Source organism: Nomascus leucogenys, chromosome 21 (assembly GCF_006542625.1).
Source record: "Nomascus leucogenys isolate Asia chromosome 21, Asia_NLE_v1, whole genome shotgun sequence".
NCBI lineage: Eukaryota > Metazoa > Chordata > Mammalia > Primates > Hylobatidae > Nomascus > Nomascus leucogenys.
Window position 1 is genome coordinate 15,605,672 of NC_044401.1, and position 22,897 is coordinate 15,628,568.

Genomic DNA, 22,897 nt, shown 5'->3' on the forward strand with positions numbered 1-22,897 from the left:
TAATTATCTTCCATAATTGTTTTCACATAGCAAATTAGAAGAAGGTAGCATTATATAGATACTATCATTTTCTTCTTTTGCATGCCTTAATGGAATTACCTTAAACATGAAGACTTGAAATTTGTGTTTTGAGTTTGACTCTGCCACTAAAATGTATATCATCTATGGGATTCAGTTCAAGTAGTCACAAAATAAAAATTTTCTGCTTAACATTTTTATGAGTTGGTAACATAAATTATGTAGTAAATGAGGTAAATTGATCAGACTGGGCTTACTTATGTTCTGATATAATTTTTTATCATTTTAATCTGAAGTAACATTGATTGTCTTTGAAACATGCTTTCAACAAATATCAGAGTATAATGTTGGTTTCATGTTTTTCATGTTACATGAACTTCTCTGATTTATAACTCTGCTTGGCACTAGCTAGTAAGGATTGGATGACTGGTTTATGTAATAAAAACCACAATGCACAGGATTAGCTTTTAATTTATGAAGGAACCCATTAATAGAAGAGAGATTAACTCCTGTAAACAATACATATAGGATGTGAAACCACATCTCTACTAAAAATACAAAAAATTAGCTGGGCGTGGTGGTGGGCACCTGTAGTCCCAGCTACTTGGGAGGCTGAGGCAGGAGAATGGCGTGAACCCGGGAGGCAGAGCTTGCAGTGAGCTGTTATCATGTCACTGCACTCCAGCCTGGTCAACAGAGCGAGACTCTGTCTCAAAAAAAAAAAAAAAAAAAAAATACATATAGGATATATTTCACTTTATTACAATTTCAGAATCATAATTCTACCTTGTATATAGGGTAAGCAATTAGATAAATCACTGATGAAAGTGTGATTTTGCTTATTTTAAATTTTTTAAATTCGTGATTATTCCCTTGGTGTATGTATTATAGTTTGACAGTTTATGTTTTTTCAAAGATTTTAAGATATATTTTAGAAAAAAAAGTTACTGATACTGGTCATTTTATAATGGAACCTCTCCTTTCTTTAAAGGTTTCTGATAATTTTACAGAATATCTTATTTATTTAACATGATACAAAGACATTCTAAATAGTAAGAGCTTTGCTTCTTCACCTTGTCAAGGAAGAAAGTAAAAGTAATCTTCCTACATTAAACCTAACTGCTCATTCTAGGAAGTGAGTATATTTTTGTGGTGAGCCTGGATGACTTTTTACTATGGGTATTAAATTCTAGAATTCCTTGCAGTTATATATTGAAAGTATGAGGGCAACTTAATGTTGGTTAAATACTTACCTAAACTGCTATTTAATATGTGGACATATTTTCTTATAAGCTGTTTTACTTTAAAACAGCACAAGTCAACTTTAATACTCTAAGGAATATATATCTTATTTACTTTCACTGGGATGGGAAAAGAAGGGGCTATTTTTAAGTCAAGCTACTGTGAAAAGTTTTATATCATAAAATGAAAATCTTACTTGGGCTAGGGAATGCCTAATCATTTTAAAAACATGATTACAGAAGCAGCTGAAGAACTCTTGTTAGCCCCTGTGTATTTCTGAGATTCATCATTCCGTTTATTTCTATGCTCTAATCAAATGCTTTGAATATAATCTTATGTGTGCCTTAAAATATGATAAAATTGGTTCTGTGTATAGAGAAGTAGATGGTTTAACTTTTGCTGATCTTTTATTTTTATACAACTTTAAAAATTAAGTGATTTTCTTAAATGTATTATATTTATTAAATCCTTACATTTATATATTCTGTATGAAAATATGTTTTGCTAATACTGTGTGACTGCAGGAACATACATTCAGCTATAGCCATGATATTAGTAGTTAATTGGCAGTGACTTCTTCTGACTAAATTATTGGCAGTGAAGTATTTAGCAGAATGGGAACTGAAGGTGAGCAAGGTACACTTAGAATTTGGGGTCTGAAGTAGAGAAACTAGCAGAAGGTTTTGAAGAAGGAGCCAGTGGTGGTGCGGGGGGGCAGGAGATGAAGTTGAGAATTGCAGAGGGAATGAAAGAAGTAAAAATGTTTGCTTCCTCTTGGCTTTCTTTCTTATATGCAGGCAGAACCTGAACAAATACTTGGGAGTCACTGGAGGGATCTTATTGTAGTCACCTTCCTCATTTCTTCTTCTTCCTTCTTTCCTTTTCTTTATCCTTCTCTTTTCTCTCAAAGTCACTTAGAGATGCTGGAATCAGCACATGCTAATATTAGTCCTGGAAAGAAATTATAGGGATTTTGCTTCTCCCTTCCTTCTCCCTGGGGCTGTTGTTCCCCTTTTCCTCTATATCCCCACTGTTAGAAAAAATGGGGTCACTGAGAAATGGGGCACTACATTTGGGGGTAGCAGGATAAGGACGGAGTATTTTAGTAGAATATCCTAGTGACTATGGAATGTGTAGCATCAATGGAATAGTGAGGAAAATCAAAGAAGAGGAAAGTCCTCAGTTGTAGCAACGAATTATATAGAGTGTCTAGGCAGACCAGCCAAGGACCCTCTTCCAACTTAAGTTGTAAGTCAGTAACTGGCTCTTCTTGAAAATAGTAGCATTTGGGAGAATGGAGGGACTTGTCTTCTTCATTCACTTCATTAATTTCTATAGTCATTTAAAAGTATCTAGATAATTTTACGTTCTTGTATACAAAAAAATTTCTTTAATCTGAAAAACAAAATAAAAAAAAGTTATTCTCCAAAGCACTTTGTTTTGCCTTTTTTAAGCCAGTAGTCGTCGAAATACTTTAAAAAGAAAAAGCACGTAAGTATTACATGTTTCTGTTTTGAATGGGCTGCATACAAGGAAAACAATACACAGACTCATTCTATTACATAAATATTTTTGCAGTTAGAAGCTGGCCCTCTGGATCATGTACTAAGAAATGGTTGCTAAATACTGTAGCAGTTGGCTCAAAACTCCAACTTAATTTTTTTACTTGTATTTTGATCTGTGCATTGGTGCTCTATAAAGTTTAGCATTTTTTTCAACCACTCTTCCACTAATTTGTGTGGACTTTAATGGAAGTGACCCAAATATTTGTTTGGTATTTCTTTCATCCTTGTCCTTTATAGATGGGTAAAACAAAACAAAACAAAAAATAGGGTCTAGAGTAACAGTTATTGCTCAGTTTTTTTTGAATGTATGCTGACGTTTTCCAAGTAATGTTTAATGCAGTTTTTAGTCATGCATTAGGAAGAAAATTAAAAACATGCATTTTTTTTCAACCTCTCATATTATTATTCTCTAGAGCGCCTTTCTTGCCCAATTAGGTATTTTAGTGTGATGGGGAAATACCCCAAAGATTTTTCTTGTTATGTTGAAAAAGGCTAAAAAACTTCATTATTACTAAATCATTCTTTGTTATCCTCATCTCAAGGGATATAATCCTTGCAGAATTCTGCCTTGTAAATTTGTAACTTGCTTAACAATAATGAGGAACATGTCTCAAAACAAACAAAAGCAGGAACTTTCTACCAGTAATCATGTCTAGGATGACTGTTTTAACAGCTTTAACATGGCAACGTAAAAATACTTTTTTTTTCTTTTATGTAGAAGACTTAATAATCTGGCACATCAGATACAGAGTATGCTGCCAGTTCCTTGGAATAAATGTAGCTTCAGCCTTAAAAAAATTGCAGAGATGATTCATCCACACCCTTGAGTAAAGTTGTCTATCATTGACTGCCTTTTTTCTCTTGCCCTGGTAACTGGAGAGACAACTAATCAGATTAAAGAGAGAATGATACAATGGTACAAACCAAATACTTCTGTGAAAAGTTTTGTTTTTATGTAACTCACTTTTATACCCTAAACCTTTCCTAAGCTTATAGTTAGGTAAAGTTAAGCCAGATGTGACTACTGTAGTGTTAACACTAGCCTTTTACACAAGTCACTATTTAGAGGATCTGTTCAATGACAATTATCCCTGGCTGATTACTATTATCTGACACTGCATTGGTCCTGGCATCCCATGGGTGAGCAAGACAGGCATGTCCCTTGCCCTTATGTAGCTTGTGGTTAATGTGTAACCTTTGCCAAGTCACGCAAGTTCTGTGATATGGTTTCTTACTGTGTAAAATGAAGCAGTTGTTAACAAAACAGACATACAGGGAGGTGAGGAATATGGCAAGAGGTAACAGTTTTAAATATGCTGGTCAAAGAAGGCTTCGTTGAGGAAGTGACATTTGGAGACAGGAATGAGATGGATATTTGGGGGAAGAAAATTCAAGTAAAGGCATCGGCAAATAGAAAGTCTCTGAGGGGGAGGAGGGCTTTTGTGTTCAAGACAATAGCAGGCTGGAGAAGATGCAGAAAGTGAGAGTTATAGCAGATGGAGACCAAAAAGGGAACTGCTGGGGATCAAACCCTGTAAAGTCCTTCTAAGCGATATATGAGGACTTTGACTTTTATTCAAAGTTAGAAGGCTTTGGAACAAAAGAATTACTTCATTTGTGTTTTAAAATGGTCACAAGTGCTGTAGTGAGAATAGGCTGTGTAGAGAAGAGATTTTGTGGTTTTCTTTTTTGTTCTCTGTATTCCCTTACTGAAAAATCTGTTTTCTGCCTAATCATATTTCTCTAAAGAACAATAGACTTGAATGTCTACTGTTAAGTAACAAAGGTTGACCTAAACTACATAAGGTCAGATTAACTTTTAAAATATCCAAGATAATGTTAAGTGTATTAAATGGTGGTTCAGTATGTAATCAAAATATTTGATATTCTCTAGATACTAATCTCTTTTAATTTATTTATTTTTTAGCCTTGGGGCTCTATTTTGCGGAATTGGAATTTCTTAGCTGTGACACATCCAGGTTACATGGCATTTCTCACGTATGATGAAGTTAAAGCACGACTACAGAAATATAGCACCAAACCTGGAAGGTAAGACTTTTTAGCAGTAATATTATGTGATATATCCAAAGATGAAAAATTCTCCATGGTTTGTTCCTAAGTAAGTCAGCAACACCCACTGATGGCCTGCTTGGGAGGGGGTTAGAAAAGGTAAAAGACCAAAATGGTGCTACTTAATCTAATCCTTTAAATTGATACATTGTGCTTACTCTGAAACTTGGTATTCATAAAGTGAAAGGGGATATGGTCTCCTTTCTGTTTTCATGATATCTGTATTTATGTACAAAATTGAATGTATATATTTGAATACTTGAATACTGTGCTAAAGAACAAATAAATAGAACAGTCTTATGTTCATTAGGGTATTTTTAAGACATTCATTTAGGCTCTCTGATAAATTTAAGTACATATACATGCACATGAACACATAAATATACATGTAAGTTTATGAACAAATACGTGTATGTACATAAGCATATATAAACCTGTTGTTATAATCAAAACCAATTTCTTATCCTTGAAAACTTTTTTCATAATACCTCGTGTTTTATTATAGCCTCAGAATTTATATTTTATTTTCCACATGATGAAACTAAATGAGACTTGGAGAGGTTGGTCAGCCCCTGTGGCTTTGGCCAAGAAATTACACCTTATTAATGGCAAATCTGGGTCCAGAAAATCTGTCTCTTCCATGGTTCAGTGCATTTTCCCACGTATTTCATCTAAAAATGCATTAGGCACATAGTAGGCATTTGTGCTATGGCAGGCAGTATGCTGAGTACAGCACTAGGGATATTAGAGACCTGCTTGTCAGAGTCCTCATGTTTCAGATGCTATTCCAGTATTCATTAGTGCTCTGATTTTCATGTAGAGAACATTTCATTTTAGGGATGAATTTGGTGCTGGTTTTTAAGACTACCTTTTTTTTCTAGTATGATTTTTATTTGATTTATGGTGTATATAATGTTTGTACTTTATAACATTTTTGTTTTGTTTTGTTTTGCTTTGTTTTTGAGATGGAGTCTTGCTCTGTCACCAGGCGGGAGTGCAGTGGCGTGATCTCTGTTCACTGCAACCTTCGACTCCCTGGTTCGAGCAATTCTCCTGCCTTAGCCTCCCAAGTAGCTGGGATTACAGGCATGTGCCACCATGCCCAGCTATTTTTTATATTTTCAGTAGAGACGGGGTTTCACCATGTTGGCCAGGATGGTCTTGATCTCCTGACCTCGTGATCTGCCCACCTTGGTCTCCCAAAGTGCTGGGATTACAGGCGTGAGCCACCACACCTGGCCAAAACAGTTTTTTTTTTTAAGTGCAAGCCAATAGTGCTGATTTTTTCTTCTCTGCCATAATGAAAATTTCCATATTTTTGTCTTTTTAAGAATTTATATAGTATATTTGAAAAAGGAGCTAGTGAGTACAAAAACAGTTTGGCTTTCACTGAAATCTTCTATTTAGACTAAGGAGAGTTAGTTCTCATTGTAACCACGAGAGAAGGTCAGTTATTTTGCATGTTGACAGTGGTTTAGATGAATGATTTTGTTTCATTCAAAAATCTCTCATGATCAGATTTTTCCGTAATTTTTACTCTCTTGAATGACATCATATAAAGTATCTTTCTTGCTGTTGGCGTATGATGTGAAAAATGTGTTGTGGTTGGAATTATGCAATCATACGAAATTTAATGTGAGTTATTTGATAAATGTTCTTGTCCAATCATAGAAATAATGAGGGAACTGAGGCCTTTATTTTTGGTTTTGTTTTCTTGTTCAGTATCATGGAGAACATGAATTACAGTGTTGAGAACAGCAGCCAGGTCTCATTACTATCTGGAAAAGTTCTTTAGTAAAAAACTACTGCCCTCTGATAAGAATATTTATCATAAGACCCACCAGTAAACTTATCTTCAAATGCATACAATATATACATTTTATACAGCTTTTTTGCATATCAATCACACCTTAAAAAACTAGAATAGTGTCCTCTGAGAAAAAAAATCCTACTTTCCTTCCTAACTTGCCATGTAATGATTTTTTCTACCAAATTTTAGGTAGCTAATGATGAAATAAATAATATGTAACAAATTATAATGTGTAAAGTATGACATGGGTACTAAAGATGTGTTTAGGAAAACACCCTTAATGAATTAAAAAAAACTGTAGCAAATATTTGCTTTGGAGAATATCTGTGTTTAACATTTTTTTTTTAATCTTAGAAAGTGTTTAATGTCTTTGACTTAATAGTATAGAAAACAATTAGATTTACTTCAAGGACATTTTGGCTCCTTAGGTTGTGCTTTATTATTGGGGATCCATCTGACAAAATATGAGTTACGGGGTGAAGATAGTAACATTTGGAAATCTAAGTGAAATATTCATTAGGTGATGAGTGGCGTTGAACCCTAAACCACCTCGTCAACATGAAAGATACTTCATTTTGGCCAGGTGCGGTGGCTCACGCTTGTAATCCCAGCAGTTTGGGAGGCCGAGGTGGGAGGATCACAAGGGCAGGAGATCGAGACCACGGTGAAACCCCGTCTCTACTAAAAACACAAAAAAATTAGCTGGGCGTGGTGGCAGGTGCCTGTAGTCTCAGCTACTCGGGAGGCTGAGGCAGGAGAATGGTGTGAACCCGGGAGGCAGAACTTGCAGTGAGCCGAGATCGCACCACTGCACTCCAGCCTGGGTGACAGAGCGAGACTCTGTCTCAAAAAAAAAAAAAAAAAAAAAAAAAAAAGATACTTCATTTTATATGCGCATATATATATATATATATATATATATATATTTTTTTTTTTTTTTTTTTTTTTTGAGACAGAGTCTCACTGTGTTCACCCAGCAGGAGTGCAGTGGTGCTATCTTGGCTCACTATAAGCTCCACCTCCTGGGTTCAAATGATTCTCATGCCTCAGCCTCCTGAGTAGCTGGGACTACAGGCATATACCATCATGCCTTGCCAATTTTTTTGTATTTTTTGTGGAGACGGGTTTTCGCCATGTTGGCCACGCTGGCCTCGAACTCCTGGCCTCAAATGATCCACCTTGCTCAGTCTCCCAACGTGCTGGGATTACAGGTGTGAGCCACCACTCCTGGCCCCAATTTGATTAAATTAAGCATGTTGTTTTAAGAGTGCAAGGTGCTAAAAATAAGCCAGAAATTCACTTGAGGTTGGGAAGGGGTAGCCACCAGCCAAAGGGTCAGCAGCAAATTAAATGGAATAGGAAAAAGGTGCATGACAGGAAGAAATTGTTCTAAAATGCCCTTGGCTCTTACCAGATTTGCTGGTATTACTATCTCTTATATACATGAATTGCTTGAACCTCTGTATAATAATAAGTTTTAGAAACACCATCCCAAAACAATGTTTAGAGCAACAGAAAAGGACATGAATTAAAAATGTGAGCAATTTCACAAGTATGTATTTCAGTATCTACTAGATTGATTCTTAGTATATGAATAAATTTGGAATTACATTTAAAATTACTAGCAATGCAGATGTGTAATTATTTTCTTCATGTTAATATACTCTACAAATTTTGCTGAGATTCATAGTACACAGATTTTTAAGATTTTAACTTTTGACTTAATTTGAAGGAATTTTATCATATTAATTTTTTTATGTAACAGTTTAATAATGTCCTTCTGAATTATAATTTATAGTGACTTTCTATTATTTTTGGCACTTCTCATAATATAGCCGTAAGTCTCCGTGGCATTATTTTATCTGATTTTGATTAAGAATGCCAATAATTGACAGATTGATATCCTATTTTCAGTTTCTCTAGGGATATATGTTTTTATACTTTTTTGAAAAGTTCTTTCCAAAGATTCTATCACCAAGATAAAGTTTTTAATATTTAAAAATCACTTCTTTTTTTAAATTCTAGTTTGTCCAAAGATGAAATTACGCTCTACTACTAAATATACAAGTTAATTAAATCCAGTGACTACAGCCATTATGTGTGTTAAAGTGTGTCTTTCAAGTTACATTTATAGTACTTGGTCTATCAATGACTAAAGTATATTTTGACATACTTGTGTCTGCCACATACATACAGCAGCTAGAATATTAAAATATCGCCAACATATTTAAGTTGGTTTGTTTTTGATCTGCTTAATGGATAATAAAATCCAGAAGGATATCTTGATAGAAAGATTGAATGCAGTACACTCAAATAAAGAGAAATGATCTAAAATGAAATAAGTACATAGATAGCTAAATGAATACATAAATGATAATAATGGATTTAAAGCCAAGTTGCTGCCTCCTTTTGTTGGATATTAGTTTCAAGGGACTTGATTTGATTTATATTTTTGAACTATCTTAATTTCCCCTTGTAAGATACTGAATTTGACATGGTTAGATGGCAGCCAGGAAATTACCTAGTTTGCACTTTTGAGCTTTAGGGATGAATGGCAGGAATATCTGAAAGAAAAGTTACTGTTTTTTTAAAAGTTGGCCGGGTGCGGTGGCTCATGCCTATAATCCCAGCACTTTGGGATGCCGAGGTGGATGGATCACAAGGTCAGGAGATCCAGACCATCCTGGCTAACATGGTCTCTATTAAAAATACAAAAAATTGGCCGGGCACGGTGGCTCATGCCTGTAATCCCAGCACTTTGGGAGGCCAAGGCGGGCGGATCACGAGGTCAGGAGATCGAGACCATCCTGGCTAACACGGTGAATCCTGTCTCTACTAAAAATACAAAAAAATTAGCTGGGTGTGGTGGCGGGAACCTGTGGTTCCAGCTACTTGGGAGGCTGAGGCAGGAGAATAGCATGAACCCGGGAGGTGGAGCTTGCAGTGAGCCGAGATCACGCCACTGCACTCCAGCCTGGGCGACAGACTGGAGGCTCTGTCTCAAAAACAAAACAAACAACAACAAAAAAAAATACAAAAAATTAGCTGGGCGTCGTGGCATACGCCTGTAGTCCCAGCTACTCGGGAGGCTGAGGCAGGAGAACCGCTTGAACCTGGGAGGTGGAGGTTGCAGTCAGCCGAGATGGCACCACTGCACTACAGCCTGGGTGACAGAGTGAGACTCCATCTCAAAAAGAAAAAAAAAAAACTAATTTTAATGGCTAAATTACAAAGGAATATATCGAGTTCTAAGCCTGGGTGACAGTAAGACTCCATCTCAAAAAAAAAACAACTAATTTTAATGTCTAAATTACAAAGGAATATATTGAGTTCTACAATAGAAACTGGCTCAGTTTTTGTCTGAGGTAGGCAAATTAAATTTAAATTTTTACTTATTTATTTTATTTTTACATTCCAAGAGTGACTTATTTTGTAGCTATTCCATGCCATCAGCATTTCCATACACCGCATCCTGATGATGATGGTAAAAAAAATCCCTAGATAGTTTACAATCTTGTTTATTTTCTTATATATGTATCTGGAAGTATTTAAATAAAAAGAAATGATCAGTGTTTCTCTTGTAAATTGATAAATGGAGAAGTACAATGTTAAAAATAAGTTAGAAGATAGAATATGAGGAATATTCAGGAGTTGTAAATGATTCTGTTTATTCTTTTGCTTGGAAGAAACCTAACAAATTGTTTAGTATTGATTTACATTCTGAATGTAATTAGATGTAATTTTCTTATGTTTTGCAGCTATATTTTCCGGTTAAGTTGCACTCGATTGGGACAGTGGGCCATTGGCTATGTGACTGGGGATGGGAATATCTTACAGACCATACCTCATAACAAGCCCTTATTTCAAGCCCTGATTGATGGCAGCAGGGAAGGATTGTAAGTATGAGAAATGGAAGTTGGAGTGCTTATGATTCATGAATTTGAAAAATAAAGATTGCTTTGTGATGGCGAAAATGTATAGCGAGGCTGCTTTTTCTGTTAACACTGAGAAATAATAGATGTTCCTTAGTTTTTTGTTCATCTTTTTATATAATCATTTTAAGGTAACCTAATTATTTGAAACTATGTTATAGCAAATACATTTCAACTTCAAATTACAACATGAATTTTTATCTTTCATATGATAAAAACTTGGGACTTAAAGGTAGTTTTAAAATGGATGTAAAACTGTTTTTATATTAAGAGAAAATTATTTAGAATAATTGACTTCTGTTTTTTCATATAACCCTTGGATTACTAGTTTCATTTTTTCTTTCTTTTTTGTTTTTTGAGATGGAGTCTCACTCTGTTGCCAGGCTGGAGTGCAGTGGCGCGATCTCTGCTTACTGCAACCTCCGCCTCCTGGGTTCAAGGGATTCCCCTGCCTCAGCCTCCCAAGTAGCTGGGACTACAGGCGTGCACCACCACGCCCGGCTAGTGTTTTGTATTTTATTAGAGACGGGGTTTCACCGTGTTAGCCAGGATGGTCTCAATCTCCTGACCTCATGATCCACCCGCCTCGGCCTCCCAAAGTGCTGGGATTACAGGCATGAGCCACTGTGCCCAGCCAGTTTCACTTTTTTTATTTTGATTGTTAGTGCCAGATTTTCTTTTCTCTTTCTTATCTGTTTCTCCCTCCACCCCTTCCTTTTCTTTTCTCTCTGTAGATCTTTCCTTTTTCACACTAATAATAACTCCATATCCTAGGACTATATGTTAATAGCTAAGTTTAGTTTATCTCAAGCTATTCCTTTTTAAAATTTAAAAATAAGTAAGTTCTCCTTTGTTTTTTAGATTAATAATGAATTCTCCCCCACTCACTCCACACACAAAGTATGGACAATCTGTTGGGCCCCTTCATAGTAAATATGTCTGATTTTTTTTATTTGTTTTATTCACATGCCATTCCCTTTGTCCTCTCCTTGTATTCTCAGTGCACTTCATCATGCTGTTTTTTCTTCCCCTCCGCCTTGCTGGGTAACTTAGAGATGCTCGTGATCAAATTCACTGCAGTATGAATTCTGATAGAAACCTAGAAGGAGAAAGTGCACCAGAGTTAACAAAGAGCAAATGATTTGAGTTTTACCTTTTTCAAAGTAATTGCAAAAAAGAAAGAAAGAAAAGAAAAAAAGTGATGAGATTTATGCAAAGAAAAATTAGGGATTTTTAAAAACTTATGAGCTTTTGGGTGGGAGTGGTGGCTTACGCCTGTAATCCCAGCATTTTGGGAGGCCAAGGCAGGAGGATCACTCCAAGCCCAGGAGTTCGAGATCAGGCTGGGCAACATGGCAAAACCCTATCTCTACGAAAACGCAAAAAAATTAGCTGGGCATAGTGGCGCGTGACGGTAGTCCCCACTACTCTGGAGGCTAAGATGGGTTAATCACCTGAGCGTGGGAAGTTGAGGCTACAGTGACAACATCGTGCCACTGCACTCCAGCCTGTGCATCAGAGTGAGACCTTATCTGAAAAAAAAATAATAATACCAACACACACAAAACCTTTCAATAAATTAGTTACATAGTAATTGTATGGCAAGTTATGGTACCAAATGTGTGTTTCTCTTTCTTTTTCTTTCTAATTTTCATAAATTTGCTAGTCTCGGTTATTTATACCTTTCTTCTAATGCATCAAAGCTTTGTGTATAGATTTGGATTTACCATGATTACAGATTTTTTTTTAAGAAAATATACTTTAAAGTTTGAATTTATAAGTAGAGGGTGAAAGGGCAAATCTGTAAATGGAAAAATTTTGATATAGCTTTTTTGAATTATTCCTTCTAAGAATTTTTCAAATGTCATTCAAAGAGTCACAAATTTTAGTATTGTAATCAGTTGAGCAAAGCCTTTAAACTCCTGAGCACAATAACTCTTAAGAGTTGCACACACACAGACACACACACGTATCTCCAGAGGGATTTAGCTAGTTGATTTCGAACTTTAATAATATATTAGGATAAAATAGGATTTATGAATTAATTAAATAAGGTTTCTCATAAGGTCAGTATAGGATATCATCTCTTCCAGCTACCATCTGGGTCCACTGTATTTCCTTATATTAATAGTTAATCCAATATTGTATGGCATAGTTGATACAGATGTTTATTTTGATAACCACCCAACATTCTTTACTCCTTCAGTGCCATTGAAAAGGGCTCCCTGCAGTATATCTTGGGTGTACTAAGGACAGAAATCATCAAAAATGATGATTAGCATACCACAGGAAAGGTTAAAGGTTCTTTTTAACCTTTTTAACCTATCAACAACCTCCTGATAGGTTAAAAAGAACCTTTAACCTTTCCTATGGTACCCTAATCAGGATTTTTGTAATCTTTAATTTCTGAATTCTTGCTAGAATTTCTTCATATTATTGAAATGTGATACATAAAATTTTATATAATTTTTTTTTAAATGGCCAATTTTTAGGATATATAAAATAGTTGCTTATCTTCTTTGGATTATCATTCCTCATTTAATATTTGTCAAATTTTGTAACACACCCATAAGGACATTCTAAATTTGTATCATACTCAGCTGTAGTAAACTCCTTTTGCTAAATCATAAAAAAATCATCTCACTGATGTGTCCCTTACTATGTAAGAATTATCTGTCCTTTAAGTTCATTTTTCTGGTTTTCCTGGGTAAATTCTAACACTTAACATGGTTGTAGACTCCTCATTCGAGGATAAATATTTTTTGTTATTTTAAAGAATAGATTTGTTATAGTTTTACCCTTTAAAATATACATCCTACAGTACTATATTCTTATTGTTTTCAGAAATTTAGTATAGGAAGATGTTAAACAGAATTAACCATAATTTAATAAACTGATGAAACACAGCAGTGACATTACCACTTTTTTAAATTAAAAATAAGTATTTACCAATACAGTAAATTTTATTTTTTAATGAATTTTTCAATAACAAGTACAACTTCTGATTTAACACAGCAAGAATGCATTATTACTACAACTTTTAGTTCAGATTTCAGTTTTCCCTGATAATAGAACCTTGTATCTATAGACCATTTTGTGTTTGTAGTGTTAAGTCAGTGAAACATGGAAATGTAACATTTTCTAATTTTTTAAAATGTGTATGTGCCTGTGTGTCTGTGTTTGCATATGGGCACATGTGTTTGTGTTAGGTGAGGGGAAGATGAGAGAAGAGATATGGAAACTGTAGAAACAGGAACACCACAGAAGTGTTTGAATAACTTAAGAAAACTGTGGCCTTTAATTATGTTTTTCTTTCCATGTGGTATTAGGCATGGTGTAAAATGATACCATTAACATTACCTGTGCCTCAGATGAAAGATATAATAGTTGCAAATAGGTATATCTTCAAAGTGTTTTGGAATACAACATGATTGATCAGTGAAATAAATTCTTATATAAGAGACATATATTAAAGGTATTTCATTGAAAATGGTTGCTTAGTGGGTTAGGCTATATTCATTATGTATTTCTTATATGAAAATAATTTCTACACTTTAAGTGTCCTAAAAACAACATAATAATTTGGAAACATTGAAGTAATATGTTATCGATATGTTACATAAAAAGGAAGCATCCAAATGTATGTTTGAATATAGAACAATTTGATTAAATATCCTTAAATGCAATTAAAACTTGTATATTTAAGGTAATAAAGTTTCTGTTTAAATTCAGTTATCTTTATCCTGATGGGAGGAGTTATAATCCTGATTTAACTGGATTATGTGAACCTACACCTCATGACCATATAAAAGTTACACAGGTAAGGATAATTTCTAGAAAAGTATAATTAAATAATTATCCATAATGCCCTTGAAATAAATAAGACTCTCATAGTGTAGTTAAAATCATGCACAGGTATTTAATACAAAATGTACTTAAGGAATTCTAAGAGTGTTTAAGGAGAAATTATATTACTTTCTTAGATTTTTTGATACAAATTTATGCTGTTAAAATTCTTGCTTTCCATATAGTATTGGCATTTGTATGGGGGAAATAAATAAATCCATAAGCAGGTAGGTGGTTGTAAGGAGAGAGCCATAGTTTAGAAAGCTACCAAAAAAAGATTAGAATAATTATATGCCTTAGATTTTAGAGTCAAATGGGTAATTGAAGCCTGTTGAAGATAACAATTATGTTTTTCTAAATCCATTGCTGGCAACCTCATAGATTATGAATAGGAATGTAAGTTGGTAAAACCTTTCTTGAGAGTGATATTCAGTAATTATAAAAATCTAAGTGAAAATATCTTTTCACTTTAGATTCTATATATGTAATAGATCTCATATCTCATATATATCACTTACACATGCACACAAAACTCTGTACAACAGGTATTTACTGTAATTTTTTTGTAAAAGTGAAAAATTACAAAATACTAAAGTTTAGTAATAGATTAAATAAAATAGACTACTATTCTCACACTGTATTGTGTGAAGTCATGAACAGGAGGGAGGTAGCTCTACATACTCACATGGGAACTTCTGCATCTTGTACTATAAAATAATTCCATTTATGTAAAGTACAAGTAGGTAACATTTCATTCGGTAAAGTTACATTATGTACGTTCAACTTCTGTAAGGAAATAATTAATTAATTGCTGTATATGAACATGTGAGTATACTTTTTAAAAGATCAAAAAACACCAAACTGGTAAGAAAATTTAACTGAGGAGGTGAAAAGGGATTGAGCAGTCAGGGAGGGGATGAAGGGAGAACTTGAATGTTTTATTTTACATTCAGTCTAGTTTTAAAATATTTTATATTTGAGATATGTTCATGCCTTGTGTAATAAATAATAAAAATCTAAGAGAAAAAACAAGAGAAGAATTACAGCTTTTTTAAAGACAGTAGATAATGATTTACCTTATAATTCTCCAGGTTTCAGTTCCTATGGTCTTTACATCATTATGTGAGACATACACATTTACATTTATATGTACATATTGTACATGTAAATTTAATAAATTATTGCCTTTTTTTTTCTTTTTTTGAGACAGAGTCTTGCTTTGTTGCCCAGGCTGGAGTGCAGTGACGCGATCTCTGCTCACTGCAAACTCCGCCTCCCGGGTTCACGCCATTCTCCTGCCTTGGCCTCCCGAGTAGCTGGGACTACAGGTGCCCACCAGCGCACCACACCTGGCTAATTTTCGGTATTTTGTAGTAGAGACGGGGTTTCGCCGTGTTAGCCAGGATGGTCTCGATCTCTTGACCTCATGATCTGCCCACCTCAGCCTCCCAAAGTGCTGGGATTTACAGGCGTGAGCCACTTTTTTTCTTTTCTTTTTTTTTTTTTTTTTTCTTTTTGAGGCAGAGTTTTGCTTCTGTTGCCCAGGCTGGAGTGCAGTGGCGCGATCTCGGCTGACTACAGCCTCTGCCCTCTGGGTTCAAGCAGTTCTCTTGCCTCAGCTCCCAAGTAGCTGGCATTACAGGCGCCTGCCACCACTTCCGGCTAATTTTTGTATTTTTAGTAGAGATGGGGTTTCTCCATGTTGGTCAGGATCGAACTCCTGACCTCAGGTGATCCACCCGCCTCGCCCTCCCAAAGTGCTGGGATTACAGGCATGAGCCACCGTGCCTGGCCATGATTGCCATTTTAAATTTAATATATGATTACCATTTTAAAAGTTATGTAGTGATCCTGTATTTTCAAATATGTGTGAAAGGATACTTAGGAAAGACAGTTCCTCTTTATAAAGCCATTAAAAAAAAATCTTTGGAAGTAATAACATTCCCTTAAATTACTCATAAATATTCTTACTGTTTAGGTTGCATTGAGATCTGCATCTTTGATTTTAGCTTAATGTAATTTTTTTTATAATTGCATATTTGTCCTTTGGACAGTCATAACCGGTATCAATACTTATCTATTATTTCAGGGACATCAGCAATTTATAACTTACTTTGAATTACTTTAGTTTTGTTTCTTTTCCATTTTTATGTATTCTCTCTTGTCTCTTTCCTTAAGTTCCCCACAAAGTTTTTGTATATTCACACATCATAGTAGACACAGTTTATGTGTATGTGTACCTGCATGTACATGCATATGTATCCATGTATGTTTATGTATATATATATTTTTCTCACCAGGATTATAATATATTTTAGTAGGCTGTGGACTAAATATTATTTATTTATGTTACTCAGTGCCAGGCACATTGTAGTCACTTACTGAACTAAAAGTTGCTTTATTTACCCAAATATTCGTTTCATAATTCCTTTTCTTTGTATTCCTAACATCTTTTTTTCATTGTTTTTTTCGAATTTACCAATTTATTTGTATTTTTGTCACAAAGATCTTTTCAGTATTTGAATTTTGAAAATTTTACTGTGTCAAAATGTTTTAAGCTAAAAACCCAATCAATCAAGAACATTGCAGTTTTAATAAAATGGTTTTTGGTTACTGAAGTGATTTGTTTTCTTGACAGTGTTAGGGAAAGCGTATGCACTTTTTAGTCAGAGGCTTTAGAGTTTGAAGCAAACAATTTAAACTGATTAAGCCCCAGGCCTAACTTTTGTTAAGTTCAATATATCTTCTTGTGCTTTGGTGATTACGTGAAATAGTAAGTGTGGACCACAGTGCCTGGCATGTGGGAAGTGCTTGGTAAATGTCGCTTTTCTTCCATTCAGGAATTTCTAAAGATATTGAAACAATAAAATTTAATGTTTAGCCAAGTATCATTTTTTTTTCAATTTGACAGTTAAATTATATGAGCATGTGGCATTTATAAAAAAGATAAAGTCATTTTATATTCCTATTTTAAAACCATAGATTTTGTCTTTTGAGTCACCGTGACTATTGAAGCAAGTCCCTTCCTAAAGGAACAGTAAAGGAACCTTAAATAATATGAATCATTAAGAAGCATGTAAGATAGATGATAAAAATTCAAACCTTTTTAAAATGAATTTTGTAGACCAAATTGTGATTATCAATTCAAAACATGTCTCAAATGGTAACAAAATTCTGACAAGATCAATTGTGAGATATTGACTGTGCGTCATTTTATTTGGGAAAATTTGATATTAACAATTCATGTTGGAAATACATTAACATTACTTTCTCCCTCCTCCCCAAATTCCAGGAACAATATGAATTATATTGTGAAATGGGCTCCACTTTTCAGCTCTGTAAGATTTGTGCAGAGAATGACAAAGATGTCAAGATTGAGCCTTGTGGGCATTTGATGTGCACCTCTTGCCTTACAGCATGGCAGGTATAATCATTAGCAACATGGATGTCTTTCTTATATGTCCTACTAATATTTCTCTTTTCAGTTTTCTTAATGGTTTAGGAAGTAATGCTGGTAAGTGCTTTATTTGAAATGATTGTGTAAAAATTTTATATGTTTGAGTTGCTTTTATAATTTGATTTTTAACTATCTTATATTTTATCTTTAAATGTATGAATTTTATTATATTAGTCATCAGTAGTTCTACTTCTGTAGTACCATGGATTTCCGTATGTTCACTTATAGATATTACCAACTAGACATTTTTATGCCATTGATAGGGCAGAATCTGTTTGTAGTAGGTCAGTTTCTGAAGCCAAGTAAACCCTAGTAGATAAATCTTATTTTGATATTTTCAAGCAAACTTCTTTACTCCTGAGGAGGCATGGTTCCTGTCTCACATATACTCTGTAGTGCTGAAATTGGAGAATCAGACAGGAAGTATCTCTCAAACACTTATAGTTCCCACAGAAACAGGCATTAAAGTTTCCTATGTACTGAAGTATAATCTCAGGCAAATTGCCTTCCCGTCTGCAGCAGGCATTCAATAAATATAAATTGATTTGATGTTTTATAGGAAGGTCTGGAGAATAACTGGTTTTCCCAAGGACTTTCTTTTTACTTTCTTTTTTTTTTTTTTTTTTTGAGACGGAGTCTTGCTCTATCGCCCGGGCTGGAGTGCAGTGGCTTGATCTTGGGCTCACTGCAAGCTCCGCCTCCTGGGTTCACGCCATTCTCCTGCCTCAGCCTCCCGAGTAGCTGGGACTACAGGCACCCGCCACCGCGCCCAGCTAATTTTTTGTATTTTTAGGAGAGACGGGGTTTCACCATGTTAGCCAGGATGGTCTCAATCTCCTGACCTTGTGATCCACCCGCCTCGGCCTCCCAAAGTGCTGGGATTACAGGCGTGAGCCCAAGGACTTTCTTATATTTCTTCATCTGTAACAAAGACTGGGGATTTTTAAAATGGATCTTTGGACAGATTTCCAGTTTTGAGTATTTGGAGGAGTCATGGAATATTTTGATCAAGCCATTTGGAAACTGTTTGACATAGTTATATTAAGCTAGAAGTATATTGATAGGGCTTAGAAAGCAAATAATTAAATTTTCTAGCCTTTAAAAAAGATTTTCGGTGAAGCGTATAGTTGACACTCCTACCCTATTTCTAAGCCCTCTGAGTCCTTGATTTTCTTTGTCCAACCCTGCGTCTCTGCATGACTTGAGGAAGGATGGACATTGAGGTTCATGGAAGGGGGCTGACAGACTCAGAGGGGCATTGATGCCTGCCGAGCTCCTTACTTAGTAATAAAATATAATGATTTTCCCATTTTCATAGTCATAAAAGGGCCTGCTTCTTCTTTTGTGAAAATTTTTTTAATGGATGAGGACAAGAGGAAGAATTAGGAAATGAATTACAGTTGATTTATATTTTCAAAGTCCTTTCTGAATGCCCAGAGATCTTTGCTACCTCAGTAACATTGTTCAAAATCCTATACTTCTCTTCTTCATATGCATTTGGCTTATATTTTGTTTTAGGTTTTTCTTTATATCTTCTCCCTTATTCCTTTTATCCCTTCATGATGTTGGTGAAATTTGCATATTACAGGGAGATGCTGAAGGAGATCATTCTCAACATAGATACTTGATTTCTATTTAAATTACGTTAACAGTAATAGTTCTGCAAACTTAGCAGTGCCTTTTAAAAACTGCATTCAATAAATGTAGATATGTTGGTAGAAGACAGAATTGTTTGCAAGTTTATTTCAAATTTCAGTAGGAGGTATTATAGAGATATTGACTCAGTGATAGATTGTCTGTAATTGGACTACTTAGGACTGGTGTACCTGATAATCATTCAGTGTTTCAGGATACATATTAAACTAACAAAGAAAACAAACTGTATTTGTCACCCTTCTTTGCCTTCAGGGTGGTAGTGTGGTTTTTACAAGTACAAAGAAACTAAAAGCCTGGCATTTCTGAAGAAAATCAGAATAATAGGCTGATAGAAATTCCTAACACTCTGCCTCCATGCAGGGCTTGTGTATTTCAGCCATTTTCCTTGGGGCTCCAGTCTTAGAGCATACACATGCATACATGTTGCAAGACTTCACATCTGTAACTCAATACTGTACTTAGTATTTGGAGGTTAAGTTGGTTAAAAGTCAGAAGCTGCTATTAGTTTGACAGAAACATTTGTTTAGTAAAATTTTTTTTTAAAGCGTCATACAAAATAGTTTACTGGCCAAGCATGGCAGCTCATACCTCTAAATCCCAGTATTTTGGGAGGCCGAGGCAGGAAGATCCCTTGAGCCCAGGAGTTCGAGAACAGCCTGGACAACATAAGGAGACCCCGTCTCTATAAAATAATAATAATAATAATAAAATAATTGTTTGCCTTGCAGCCCGGGGTGAGTAGAAAAGTATGGCTGAATGTAAAGCAACAAATATTTTATTTATTTTACTTTCTATATGCTTCTTAAAAGAAAGTTTATTTATTCTTAGTAAATAAATACTACGTTTACTTAAGTCCTAACTTAACATTGTCAGTAGATTCTTGGAAACTGCAACTTTGAGCAGTGACGTACTGTATGCCGTAGGAACCTTAACTCTTGTTTCTATCAGTTAGCCTGGGGTAAAATGGATTTCATTATACTGTAAGTTGTTTCACTTAAAGTCTCAATTTCCAAGAACTAATTAACAATATTAATTGAGAACTTACTGTATTTGTTAGGTTTGTGAACTATTTGCAATAGGTTCATTATGTGCGAAAGGCATAGGAACATTTCCTGGTTGTCTTTCTGTATTACTAATGCTGTGTCGTTTACATCACCACAACATTTCTGTGTGTTACTGTGCATTCTCCAAATTGATGTAGTTCCTCTTGCTTGTTGCTTATCAATTCCTTGAATTATTTCATGATTTTTAATATTGGTCTAATGACCTTATATGAAGATATGTTCAGTAATGTTGGTAAGTTGTTAACATTTACTATTTCTCTTTTTCACTCTCAGCTACTTCTCAGTTTTACTTTTAGAAATTGAGGAAGTACATAAATGTCAAGCTCTGAAAATTGTGTTTAGTTAAAATTTTAAAAGTTATGTGAGAGAGTAATAAAGTAGATTACTAAGTAAAGTAGAAACAAAAATGACAAATTCAAAACTATTCAGAAGGTTGAAATAATAAATTACATTTATGTTACTAGACAGTAATGTTATTATCTTAATCTGATCATTGAATTTTGCACCTAAATTAATGAAAAATATGCAAACCATTATTTTCAGTATTATTTTTGAATTCTCCTCACACAAAGCAGCTCATCATTAATAAGCATCCTCCTGATACATTTTGTATGTGTTTCTGTAAGCTCTTACTTCATTATGTTCATATTGTAAATATTTCCATATTTATGTATTTCCTTTCTAGAGTGTGGATTACTTTACCTATTTTAGAATCTCTCTGCTAGCATGTTATCTGCACATTGGTCATTACTCAGTAAATACTTATAAATTGCATGCTAGGTAATGTAAAAGAAAAGGAAGTCTAAAAGTACATTAAATAAGAAGACAGTATTGTAGATTATGAAAAGCTCTTACAATACTTTTCTGAGAATTATTTATGATCTTTTCAAAGACCTTTTATCATACTCAGTATCTGAGAACAAATCCTAGAATATCTAAGGCTTAGTTCCCTTTGTACCATTCACTAGCTATTCTGTGGTTTCCTTAACTTTTTACATTGTGATTTTTTCCACCCATTCTTGAACCATGTTATTTTACTTTTATTGTATGCAGTACTACCAGCACTAACACAGAAGCAGTAAGACTGCATTTTTATCGCTGTTTACACCAAAAAAAATATGCACAGTAATCCCCGGTTCACGTTTTCTCTACCCCTAAAGAAAATTGTTCTTAGGTCAATAATTCTAAATTGATATTTCACAGTCTCTGTATCTCAGTGGGATCTTACTGGTCAAAGGAAGTTTCAACTTTTGAACATTTCTACTTTTGGATAATCTAAATATTTTTACATTTAGGTATAGTCTTCACATAGTAGTGCTTTCTGCCAACTAGCATATCTGTTTTGGCAGCTTTTGTATTATTGCATGAACAGCAATGTTTGTTGATCATTAAAATATGTTATTGCAAAATGCCTCTGGTATTTAATAAAAACAAAAGTCGTATAATCTAGTTGAAGCACAGTTGTAAAACATTAGATATGCTGAAGGTCTTGTATCTGTAATCTCACCTAGTTGTGCTCACTTGACTTAACCTAATTGATGATAAATATGTCAGTAAGAAGAACAAAATTATAGCACACTTCATAGTTCCGCAAAATATTGCCAAAAGTGGTATCTAAGCTTGTAGATATATAGAGAAATGTTCTCAAGGTATTAGATGTCTGGACTTAGATTAAAATAACTTATGTCTCTCTTTTTCAATTTTTTCCTCATTCAAAAATGGTACTTTAAAGACATTGTTTTTGTTTTATATGATTAAATTTGCAAGCTTAACTGTGCACAGGAAGAATTTGTTATTTTGCTTCTTCCTCTTACTGGTTTGGTAGAATCAAACCAAGATTGTTTCAACTATCATTTTCCATTTATTTATTTATTTATTTAGGAAACATTCTTTGAGCAGCTGCAATATCCCATGTTCTGTACTATGCTCTGAACTAAAAATAACTCTGAGACACAATCCTTAGCCTCAAGAAGTTAAAGTTAAAATTAAACCTGAAATTTCTATTGAGGGGCATGGTATTAATAATTACTTAAAATGAGTATCCTGTTATCCTTCCAATTTAATTATGGCTGCTAGACATTTTTGTTACTTTCTACTATGTTGGTTGGGCATGCGGATATGAATATGATTTTAAAGGCTGCATGTCTGCCAAGAAGCTATGATAAATCAGTTAGAATCCAATAGGAAATATTAAACCCTGACCATAAATCATACTATGCTCAGCAGTGTGCATTTTT

At 34.4% G+C, this 22,897-nt stretch overlaps 1 protein-coding gene across 5 annotated transcripts in view; it reads left to right on the plus strand.

Annotated features, from left to right (window-relative positions):
* CBLB (Cbl proto-oncogene B) overlaps positions 1-22,897 on the plus strand; it is a 217,787-nt gene that overhangs the window by 115,589 nt on the left and 79,301 nt on the right. For 4 of the 5 annotated variants that reach the window (XM_030801589.1, XM_030801590.1, XM_030801591.1 and 1 more), the window contains exons 6-9: positions 4,753-4,874; positions 10,464-10,601; positions 14,370-14,457; positions 17,776-17,907. In XM_030801589.1, the coding sequence (XP_030657449.1) occupies positions 4,753-4,874; positions 10,464-10,601; positions 14,370-14,457; positions 17,776-17,907 (480 nt within the window). Of the gene's footprint in view, positions 1-941; positions 1,154-4,752; positions 4,875-10,463; positions 10,602-14,369; positions 14,458-17,775; positions 17,908-22,897 lie in introns of those variants that run through there. The other variant, XM_030801593.1, reaches the window with a different exon arrangement.